Here is a 12241-nt window from a genome sequence, read left to right as displayed (position 1 = left end):
CATCAGAGAAAGCATTCTATCTGGATGCATCACGTCTTGGTACAGCAACTGCTCTGTCCAGGACCATAAGAGGTTGCAGAGAATTGTGAACACAGCCCAGTCCATCACAGAAGCCATCGACTCTATCTATACTTCTCACTGCCTTGGAAAAGCAGCCAACATTATCAAAGACCCCACGAGGAGAGACCACTTTGGATTTGGTGCTTTGCAATGAACTGGGCCAGGAGTCAGGCCTGTTGGTAGGAGAGCATTTTGGTGGTAGCAGTCATAACTCTTGTTATTTTTACAATAGCTGTGGAAAAGCATAGGTACATACAGCAGGTTAAGGTTTATAATTGGGGAAAGGGTAATTATAATTCTGTTAGGCAAGAACTGGGTAACTAAAATGGGAGCAGATGCTGTCAGGGAAGAGCACTATAGAAATGTGTGGATAGTTTAAGGAATGCATACTGCATGTGCTCGATATGTTTGTCCCTAGCAGACAGGGAAGATGTGGTCGAGTGAGGGAGTCTTGGTTCTTGAGAGGTCGAACGATTGGTTAAGAGGAAGAAGGATGCTTATATAAGGTTTAGGAAACCGGGATTAGAAAAGCTTCTAGAGGGATACAAGTCAGCCAGGAAGGAGCTGAAGAAACAGCTTAGGAGGGCTATAAGGGTGCATGAGAAAATCTTGGCACATAGGATCAAAGAAAACTCCAAGGCCTTTTACACATACGTGAGGAATAAGAGAATGACCAGAGAAAGGGTTGGGCCGATCAAAGATTGTAAAGGTAATTTGTGCACTGAGCCTAAATAGATAGGAGAGGTCCTTAATGAATACTTTCCTTCAGTATTCACAACTGAGCAGGACCTGGTTGTAGGGGAGGACAGCATGAAACAAGCTGGTAGGCTAGAGGAGGTGGATGTTAGTAAGGAAGATTTACTAGGAGTTTTGAGGAACTTGAAGATAGATAAGTTCTCTGGGCCTGATGGGATTTATCCAAAGATTTTATGGGAAGCGAGGGAAGAGATCGCAGGCCTTTGGCGATGATCTTTTTGTCCTCACTGTCCGTGGGTATAGTGCCGGACGATTGGACAATGGCAAACATTATTCTCTTGTTCAAAAAAGGGAATAGGGATAACCCCAGAAATTACAGGCCAATTAGTCTTTTTTCAGTGGTGGGCAAATTATTGGAAAGGGCTCTGAGCGATAGGATTTATGATCACCTGGACAGGCACAGTTTGATACATGATAGTCAGCTGGGATTCATGCCTCACAAACCTTATTGAATTCTTTGAAGAGGTGACCAAACACGTGGATGAAGATAGAGCAATGGATGTGGATTTAAGCAAGGCATTTGATAAGGTTCCCCACGGTAGGCTTATGCAGAAAGTAAGGAGGCATGGGATAGGGGAAATGTGGCACATTGGGTTCAGAATTGGCTGACCCTCAGAAGACAAAGGGTGGTAGTGGTCAGAAAATATTCAACATGGTGCTCAGTTATGAGTGATGTACCACAAGGATCTTTTCTGGGTCCTCTTCTATTTGTGATTTTTGTAAATGATTTGGATGTGGGAGTGGAAGGGTGGATTAGTAAATTCGCGGATGATACGAAGGTCGGTCAAGTTGTGGATAGTGCGGAGGGTTGTTCTAGGTTACAAAGGGACATTGATAGGATGCAAAGCTGGGCTGAGAAGTGGCAGATGGAGTTTAACCCTGAAAAGTGTGAGGTGATTCATTTTGGAAGGACAAACTTGAAAGCAGAATACAGGGTTAACGGAAAGATTCTTGACTGTGGAGGATCAGGGTCTTGGGTTAATAGAGTTGTTAAGAAGGCGTATGGCGTGTTAGCTTTCATTAATAGAGGGATTGAGTTCAGGAGTCATGAAGTTATGCTCCAGCTATACAAAAGCCTGGTTCGGGCACATCTGGAGTCTTGTGACCCATTCCGGTCACCTCATTACAAGAAAGACCGTGGAAGCATTGGAAAAGGTGCAGAGGAGATTTACCAGGATGTTGCTGGGTATGAAGGAAATGTCTTACGAGGAAAAGTTAAGAGAGCTGGGGCTTTTCTCTTTAGAACGACGAAGGATGAGAGGTGGCTTGATAGAGGTGGCAAAATAATCAGAGGTATAGATAGAGTAGACAGAGACATTTTCCTAGGGTGGAGGTAGCTATTATGAGGGGGCATAGTGTTAAAGTGAGTGAAGGTGGATATAGGGAAGACATTAGAAGTATGTTCTTCACTCAGAGAGTGGTTAGGGTCGTGGAATGCATTGCCGGAGCGGGTATTGGAGTCAGCCTCATTAGGGGCATTTAAGCGGCTATTAGATAGGGATGTGGATGATAGGATATGGTCCAGGTGGAGGTTAGATAGACGTTAGGATTAGGGTAAAAGTTCAGCACAACATCGTGGGCCAAAGGGCCTGAACTGTGCTGTACTGTTCTGTGTTCTATTTATATATACATTACAAGCAACAGGGATCCAAGCGCTGATTCCTGTAGAACATCGTTGGTCATAGATCTCGAGTCAGAAAAATACCCTTCTACTATTACTCTGTATCTTCTTTGACCAAGCCAGTTCTGTGTCCATTTGCAAGCTCAGCACAGATTCCACATGACTTCACCTTCTGTATCAGCCTGCCATCTGGGACCTTGTGAAAGGCCTTGCTAAAGTCCATGTAGACAACATTCACCACCCTACCCTCATCAATCACCTTTGTCACTTTCTCAAAAAATTCAATCAAGCTACGATATCCCCTGCAGAAAGCCATATTGCCTATTACTGATAAGTCCATATATTTCCAAATGTGAGTAAATCCTGTCCTTAATCATTTTTCTCCAGTAACTTCGGTGCCATGTAAGGCTCACCAATCTGTAATTTCCTGGTTTATCCCTGTAGCCCTTCTTAAACAATGGAACAACATTGTTGTAGTACTATAACTTGTTGAGTGTGTTTTTCTACTGACAACCAAAATGTACACATAAATATAGCAAATCTCGTGCTTTTTAAGCATAGGTTGGATGCACAAAAGCAGGAAAAAGAACAGAAGGATTTGCAAATAGTGAATTTAAGTGGAATAGGAGTTTCCGTGATGTATCAACCGTGTTACAGACTAGTTGGACTGAATGGTCTGTGTAAATCAAAAATCAAAAAACACGATCAATACTCACTCATCTCAATCCACATGGACAAGGAGAACCATGACTTTGACTGGGACAGCACCAAGATCCTGGGACAGGCTAGGCAGAGACAAGCACGAGAATTCCTGGAAGCATGGCACTACATGAAGCATACTATTAAGAAACACATTGAACTCAACCCCATATACATTCCACTACGGAGGAAACCCGGAGGTAAGGCAATCCATCACAACGGACCTCAGTTTAAAAACCAGGCAGGAAAACACACCGACGCTTCATCAGAGGCCGCACTGAGGATGTTACCAAGCATGGTAACGAAACGTCTGCGGAACGACAAACCAGCTTGGTAAGCCAACCAACTTCGACACTCACAACCTGAGCTACAGATCTACTCCATAACCTTAGAAATCAAAAATGCAATATGGCAAAGTCCAGTGCTTTGTGCAATAGAATATTATTCTGGTACAGTGGCAGATCTTGCATTATCTCATTAAAGTGATAGGAACATTTGAATTAGAAGCAGAAGTTGGCCTTTAGGCCTCTTCAGCCTGCTCTGCCATTCGATATATTTCGAGTTCCAAATTCTTACCTACTCCTGATAACCTTTGAATCCATTTCCAACAAAAGCCTATCTACCTCTGCCTTAAAAATATTCAGTGACCTTGTATCTACTCCTTTTTGTCCTGCAAGGGCAATACCTAGGTATAAAACACTTACTCTAGTTCTAGACTCACCCACAAGAGGAAGTATCCTTTCCATGTCCATCTTGTTAAAGCTGTTTCGGATCTTCTACTCATCAGCAAGGTGCCTATTAAACCTGAGTGAAAATATGCACAATATGTTTAGATTTTCCTCTTTGATGACCTGCCCTTTCCAGGTATCAAATGTGTAAACTTCCTCTGAACTACCTCCAAGTATTTACATCTTTCCTATTTAAGGAGACCAGAACTGTGTGCAAAGTATTCGAGGTGTGATTGCAACTCAGTGGAGGAGAAGGAGGCTCTACAAATACCCCATCTTCAAAGAAGGGGACCCCAGTACATCAATACAAAGGATAAGGCTGAAGCATTCTTCAGTGAGAAGTACCAAGTGGATGATGCACCTTTGGCTGACTCTACAAGTCCCCAGCATCACAGATTCCACTCTTCAGTCTTTTCTATTCACTCCGTGTGAGATGAAGAAATGGCTGGGTGCATTTGATACTGCAAAGGCTGTGGGCTCTGACAACATTTTGGTAATGGTACTGAAGACTGTGCTTCAGAACTAGCTACCCCTCTGGCCAAGCAGTTCCTGTATAGCTGCAATGCCCAACAATGTGGAGGATTTCACAGCCAAGTCATGTACACAAAAAGCAGAACAAATTTAATCCAGCCCATTACTGCTCCAGTTGATCTGCTCTTGATAATCCGAACAGACATGTCCAGTTTGCCAAGGCCACTCATCACCTAACTTCACTACAGCCTTGGTTCAATCTTAGACAAGAGTGCTGAATTGCAGAAGTGAGGTCTGTATGACTGCCTTCGACACCATTTGATTGAGTGAATCATAGATCCAAGTAAAATTGGACACAATTGAAATTGGGGTTGTTAGGTGGACTCCCCCTTGGTTGGAGCCATTCCTTGCACAAAAGAAAATGGTTGTGGTTATTGGAGGTCAGTTGTCTCAATTCCAAGACAGGTGACATAAATCCCGGAAGAATTAGCTATGAAGAGGGTAGTGTAGAACTCCAGAAGGGCATAGGCAAGTTGGAGTGGACAACCAGGTGGCAAATAAGTTTCAATGCAGAGAGTGTGCAGTGATGCATTTTGAAAAGAAGAGCATTGAAAAACAATATAAAATATGAGCCACAATCTAAGACGGTGCTGGTGCAGATGTATACGTGTGCATATGATTGGTGGCAGGCCAGGTAGAGAGAGCAGTAAGTCAAGCATATCTTCCGGTTTTATTAATAGTGGCATAGAGTACAAGGACAATGAGGCGACATTTTACTACATGTGATGTTATTAGACCTCACCTGGGATATTCTGTACAGTTGTTTGGCACTATAGCTACAAAACATTTACTCCCCCCACTGTCGACACTCAGTAGCATCTATGTGTACTTTCTACAAGATGCACTGTAGAAATTCACCAATGCCTCTTAGACAGCACCTTCTAAACTCATGACCACAGCCATCTAGAAGGATAACAGCAACAAATACAAGGGGACAACACCACCTGCAAGTTTCCCTCCAAGCCACTCACTATCCTGATTTGGAAATATGTTGCTGTTCTTTCCATGTTGCTGGTTCAGAATCATGGAACACTCTCCCTGCTGGCTTACTTTCACCTTCTTAACGCAACAAGTCAATAAATACTGGTCCAGCTAGATAAGATGCCCAGATTCCAAGAATGAGTAAATAAACAAAATAAAATTACTTTATACGTCTTGTCAATTTATTTACTTTGTACCTGAATGCACTAGCATTCACACATTGCCTTCAGTTTTATCTTTTTTTTAACTTTGTAATATCTATGGCTGGCGTATTCTTGATTTTTGTTTGTTTTATTTACTGTCATGTGTACCTAAGTACAGTGAAAAGCTTTGTTTATGAGCAGTACAGGCAGATCATAGGGTGAAAAAAAAACTTACAGCCAAACAGGTTATGTCACATAGGGCATGTGATAGGCAAATCAGCGTTATTTGAAGTTAGAGTTTATTAACCAATCTAATCACAGCCAGGAAGAAGCTGTTCCTGAACCTGCTGGTGCATATGTTCAAGCTTCTGTACCTACTGCCTGACAGACGAGGGTTGTTGGAGAGCATAACCAGGGTGCATAAGTCTTTGATGTTGGCAGTACTTCCTGGGGTAACAAGCCATGTAAATAGAGCCCATGGTTGGAAGGTTGGCTTCCATTATGGCCTGTCCTGTGCGCACAACCTTCTGTAGTTACATATGGTTCTGGGCAGAGCAATTGCCATATCAGGCCATTATGCACTGGTCAGTATGCTTTCAGTGGTGCATCTGTAAAAGTTGGTGAGGTTCTGTATGGACATGCCAAATTTCCTGAGCCACCTGAGGAGGGAGAAGCATTCTTGTGTTTTCTTGACCATTTCAATCAGGACAGGTTCTCAGTTACTGTCACTCCTAGGAACTTGATGCTCTCCACCCTCTCAACCTCAGCTCCATTGATGTAGATGCGGGCGTGTTCTTCTCCTTTCTTTCTGAAGTTAATGACCAGTTCTTCTCTGTCCTTTCCTGCCATTCACTGACCATATTTTCCCATATTACCATGTGCTATCATGCACTGATTCTAACCCTTGATCTGCTACATTTATTCAAGCTTGATTCCTCATCCACCTTGCGTAGTTTAAAACCCTCTCGACTTTCCTAGTTATATGAATTACCTTTCTTTTGAATTTTTAAAAATTTTATGTAAGTGTGCTTTCAACTGACCAGCTTCATTGATACTTTTCATCCTGTACAAAATGTATGTTTTCATATTCTACTACATCAGCTGTTTTACTTGGTCACACCTTTTCTTCTGAAAGATACAAAGATTTCAATAATGTTTTTATTACTAGAATACTGTCTTCACATGCTTCAGGTCTGGATTGTCCCAATATTACTTCTCACTCTTTACCCAGCATTCTACTCATGCCTCGTGACCCAAAACCCATTTCTTTGCCAACTTTGAGCCACACATTTATTTTTCTAATCTTTGCCAGTGGTGACAGAGATCGCTACCTTTGAGGTACAAAAACAACGTTATTGGAAAAGCTCAGCAGGTCTGGCAGCATCCGTGAAGGAAAAAACAGAGTTAAAGTTTCGGGTCTAGTGATCCTTCTTTTGCGGTCACGATAAATAACAATGCCCCTGCTTGATGTTCCACAGTGTGTGAAGCTCAGCCTCCAGTCCACTGAATTTGACCTGAGGTTCCAGTAGCTACAGACTCTCACAGTGGCTGTTTTTGCTTTGGATCACTACTGGCATCCAGAAGCTCCAGCATCCTGCAGTTACAGCACATTACCTGACTTGACATCTTTATTGTGCGGTAAATTAATTTAAACTTAATAAAAGCTACACCTCCCAGTTAGATATGTATCACAGTAAACACCACCAATACTACGTAAGAGCTTATTGTTACTAATAGTTGAGAGTGGTTTAGGGCTTTACAAAAATACTTTTTCAAAATCAGAAGTATACACTCAGCCCATGATTTTATAATGTCGCTGTTGATTTCCCTTCCTATTCTCCCTGACCACTACCACCCCCTTGAAAAATCTTGAAGCTCTAGCTGTTAAACACTGCCTTCTCTCTTGTAGCTAAATCAACAGCCCAAGATGGTAGATGCAATGTCAAAGTAAGTATACGGATCAAGAAAGCCACATTAAATTTTGTGATGGAGAATGTATCAATGAGAAAGCTCAAGCTTAAATAAGAAAAAAAAAACTCAACTTCACCAGGATGCTGTCTGGGATAGAAAATTGATGAGGAAATTTTGGATAGATCTGGGTTGTTTTCATTGGAACATAGAAGACTGAAGGGTCATCTGTTTGAGGTGTATAAGGTCATGGAAAGTGTGGACAGAGCAGATAAGAAGCAGCTGTTCCCTTAGATGAAGGGTCAGTCATGAAGGGACTCAGGTTCAAAGTGGGGGGCAGGAGGTTTAGCAGGAATGTGAGGAAAAGCTTTTTTATCCATAGGATGGTAGGGGTCGAGAATGTGTTTTCCAGGAGGGCGGTAAAGACAAAGACAGAACATCTTTTAAAAAGTACCTAGATGAGCACATCATAACATTCATCACGTCATTACGATGTTATAGCACATCATAACATTCAAGGCTATACACCAAGTGCTGGCAAATGAAATTAGGTTAGAAGGCCAGGTGTTTCTCACATCACACAAAGGCCTCTTCTGCACTGTGTGATTCTATGCTACATTCTATCCATTTTCCTGTGTGCCTCAGAATTCTGGACAATAAATAAAAGAGCTGTAAAAGAAGTTATTTGAAACGTGGATGCTAAGACATGAGCTTGATTTTAATAAAAGAAATGAAGAGGTGTTGGAAATTGCGAGAATATAAAACAAATTCTTAAGAAGTGATATCCACAAAAGAAAATTTAATTATTTCAGCCATCTGATCAGTTGGGTGGTGGATGTCACAAAGTTGTTGCAGAGGTGACTCATTCGATGTGAGAGGATAGCACAAGACAGGTGAGTGTGACAGGAAGGTCTTGAATACAGTTGTGATTTGCCATATCTAAATTAATTTAGATAGTTAATCTGTTAAACCATTTTAATATAGTAGTGCTGTAGTGATTCTTCATAAGAGTTTTTAATGTCCAATGTTTTGCAGTTGACAGTGCTGTGAAGTAGGAGATTGTTTCAGCAAATAAAAATGCCAGCAGGGGTGTCGTGGTCTCGTTATCTGAAGATGTTGGGGTCGAGCCTTCTAGCGATGTTTGCAGGAGCAGAGGTAGTACACAGGTACTACAGGCCAGATTTGGTGAGTGGGAAATTGTTCATTTTGTTTTCTGATAAATTTGCTGCCTCAGTCCTCAAATTTTTTTATATTCATTCGTGAGTTAACTATTGTTGGCGAGGCTAGTATTTATTGCCCATGTCTAATTACCTTTTGAGGTGATAATGAACTGCCTTCTTGAATGGACACATTCACATGGTATAGATTCTCTCCCAACGGACACTGTCATTGCCTGGCAGGTATGTGTTGTGAAGTTTGTCACAGGCCATTTATCAGTCCAAACCTGAATGTTGTCCAGGTCTTTCTGCCTGAGGACAGACTGCTTGGGTATCTATCAAGCTTCAAGTGGCCCAAGCATCAGCCAGTATTCCTAGTTCTGACCTTGTCATGCATTCTTCTTCATTAATGAAGCAGTTGAAAATGGTTGCACTGAGGATATAATGCCTGCTGTAGAGAAGTAATAAAATTTCTGTGAACAGGTAGATTACAATTTTTTTTCTATCCTGAGGAACTTCAAGGCTTTTGTGGGGCAGTGATAGCGTCCCTACCTCTGGGCCATTCAAGTTCCACCTGCTCCAGATCTGTCATAATCAGCAAGTCTTCTAATTCTCAAAATGGCTGCATGGGCCCCAAAAGCTTGTGCACAGCAGTAATGAGAAGTTGTGATGGGTGTGTTGATGCTGATCACTGTATACAGAACATTGCAGTAGCTGTTCAAAAATTAAGATTAGAGGGAGCATTGGTCTGAATGTGTTGATTGAAATAACCATTGAGGTCTCTTGTGGTGCTGCAGTAGTGTCCACACCTCTGGGCTAGGATTCAATTTCCACCTATTTATAAGTGTGTAATAGTATCTGCAAACAGGGTGATTGTTGTCGAGTTCCTTAGGATAGATATTTTACAATGTCCCTAGATACTTCTCACACTTGGAAGGGGTTGGTGAACAATTTGACTTTATCTACAATGAAATCACTCTTTACTCTCCACTCACATTCCCTTAAACACTCATGCACTAATAAAAATATTTAAGTTGATGACTACACAGAGTAATTTAAAAGAGCTGACATATGCTTGGAAGCCTTTTGGGTGGCTACGCTGATTTGAGGGAACATTATTCTTAACCATAGCAACAATAAGCAAGAGTTAGAGGAGTCCCTTCCATAGCACAGAAGAGCCATTTGTACAGCATGCATGTCAGTTTATAGTGATCGTAGTGCAAAATGACAGCACATACTCAAATGAAATTTTCTTCCTGTCTTGTTCCTTCCCGTATTGTAAAGTTAAATAACCACAAATATTAACAGGTATCATTTAATTTGCTGCACTCTTAACGTCGTAAGTGCTAGCATGCATTTGATCCACTCTATAGTGTGGACGGACAGATCTGATAAGAAGCAGCTGTTCCCTTCGATGAAAGGATGAAGTGGTGTACCGCAAGGGTCGGTGTTGGGTCCACTGCTGTTTGTCATTTTTATAAATGACCTGGATGAGGGCTTAGAAGGATGGGTTAGTAAATTTGCAGACGACATTAAGGTCGGTGGAGTTGTGGATAGTGACGAAGGATGCTGTAGGTTGCAGAGAGACATAGATAAGCTGCAGAGCTGGGCTGAGAGGTGGCAAATGGAGTTTAATGCAGACAAGTGTGAGGTGATGCACTTTGGTAGGAGTAACCGGAAGGCAAAGTACTGGGCTAATGGTAAGATTCTTGGTAGTGTAGATGAGCAGAGAGATCGTGGCGTCCATGTACACAGATCCTTGAAAGTTGCCACCCAGGTTGACAGGGCTGTTAAGAAGACATAGTGTTTTAGCTTTTATTAATAGTGGGATCGAGTTCCGGAACCAAGAGGTTATGGTGAAGCTGTACAAAACTCTGGTGCGGCCGCACTTGGAGTATTGCGTACAGTTCTGGTCACCGCATTATAAGAAGGATGTGGAAGCTTTGAAAAGGGTGCAGAGGAGATTTACTAGGATGTTGCCTGGTATGGAGGGAAGGTCTTACAAGGAAAGGCTGAGGGACTTGCGGCTGTTTTCGTTAGAGAGAAAGTTGAGAGGTGACTTAATTGAGACATATAAAATAATCAGAGTTAGATAGGGTGGATAGGGAGAGCCTTTTTCCCCGAGGATGGTGATGGCAAGCACAGCTTCAAATTGAGGGGTGAAAGATATTGGACAGATGTCAGAGGTGGTTTCTTTACTCAGGAGTAGTAAGGGAATGGAACGCTTTGCCTGCAACGGTAGTAGATTTGCCAATTTTAGGTACATTTAAGTCATCATTGGACAAGCACATGGACGTACATGGAATAGCGTAGGTTAGATGGGCTTCAGATCGGTATAACAGAGGGCCAAAGGGCCTGTACTGCGCTGTAATGTTCTATGTTCGAAGGGTCAGTCATGAGGGGACACAGGTTCAAAGTGAGGGGCAGGAGGTTTAGCAGCAATGTGAGGAAAAGCTTTTTTATCCATAGGATGGTAAGGTTCGAGAATGTGTTTCCCAGCAGGGTGGTAAAGACAAAAGAACTTTTGCTGCACTCTTAACATTGTCATATTAGAAGTGCTAGCATGCATTTGATCCACCCTATAGTTGGACAATGAGTCAGTGGTTTTTAAAAAAAAAATACACAAATGCCTAACCCTAGGAAACATTGGTGGAGTTGCAGTATTAACATTGACAATTATTATGCTTGTCTAGATAACATCATTAACAATTGCTGAAAAATCTTCTCATTTTTGCATTTGACAAAATGTAGTTACATATGAATTAAGTTAAACCTTCAAGTCTATCTGTAACTTGGCTTTGCTACAGTAACCCAATTTCTGCAGCTGTTGCAGAGGAGTTGAAGTAATGATCTATATTTTTGGTGCATGTTATTAGGGGTTCCAATAATTACATGCAAATAAAATTTAGTTTAAACATTAAAGAAAGGTTCCTAATAGAAATTGGTGTGGCACACCAGGAATAAGTATATATTCAAATACAGTACTTTGTGGTGATGTGCCCCCTTTCCAAGCAATGGGATAACTGTTGGTTTGTGCAAATACATGTTAGATTTTGGGAAAAGAGGGACGGTGTTAGAAAAATATAAAGATATGAAGTGTAGTGGTAACTTGCTGTCTTCAGAATGTGCACCAGGGAATGTTAATAGCTAGACATCATGCAGTATTGTCAGTAGTATGATGACTAATTTCATTTAAACTTTGTTTTCTTTAGCATATACCAGAAATTCCACCTAAACCAGGAGAGCTTAAAACAGAACTGCTGGGTCTGAAAAACAAAGTGCAAACTCACACTTCTGAACATTAAAAGTGGAAAAAATTCAAAGTTTTTAAACTTGATAGTGGATTTTTTAAAATATACAAGCAAACACTTGATAGTTTAAGAGCGTACAATTCTTTCACCTGGATTAAAAGGTTAGCTGTTGGCTCACTGTCCAGAAGATGATGGCCTGCTGATATCTAGCCCCAATTAGTGAATTCTTCAGACCTTACAGCAGATTGAGAAACTGCAGGATTGTTTTTGTCATTATCTTGCAATGTAAATATTTAACTATGTTGTCTTTAAGAACAGTTTCCATTTCATTGAGTATGGGTTTTCAAGTTAAAACATTGTAATTTACAAACTTAAATACTTGACAAATAAACTGAAAAACTTTTGA

At 41.3% G+C, this 12241-nt stretch overlaps 1 protein-coding gene across 5 annotated transcripts in view; it reads left to right on the top strand.

Moving 5' to 3' along the window:
- Positions 1 to 12241, top strand: part of LOC125460756 (ubiquinol-cytochrome-c reductase complex assembly factor 6) — a 19025-nt gene extending 6784 nt beyond the window's left edge. For 3 of the 5 annotated variants that reach the window (XM_048548611.2, XM_059652532.1, XM_048548608.2), the window contains 2 exons: positions 8463 to 8612; positions 11797 to 12241. In XM_048548611.2, coding sequence (XP_048404568.1) covers positions 8505 to 8612; positions 11797 to 11889 — 201 coding nt within the window. In that variant the 5' untranslated portion in view covers positions 8463 to 8504 and the 3' untranslated portion in view covers positions 11890 to 12241. Of the gene's footprint in view, positions 1 to 7428; positions 7467 to 8462; positions 8613 to 11796 lie in introns of all 5 variants that reach the window. The other 2 variants (XM_048548610.2, XM_048548609.2) reach the window with 1 other exon arrangement.

The sequence above is a fragment of the Stegostoma tigrinum genome, chromosome 18 (assembly GCF_030684315.1).
Source record: "Stegostoma tigrinum isolate sSteTig4 chromosome 18, sSteTig4.hap1, whole genome shotgun sequence".
NCBI classification, from domain to species: Eukaryota; Metazoa; Chordata; class Chondrichthyes; order Orectolobiformes; family Stegostomatidae; genus Stegostoma; species Stegostoma tigrinum.
The sequence above is the reverse complement of the archived record's forward strand: the minus strand, read 5'-3'. Positions and strand labels throughout refer to the sequence as shown.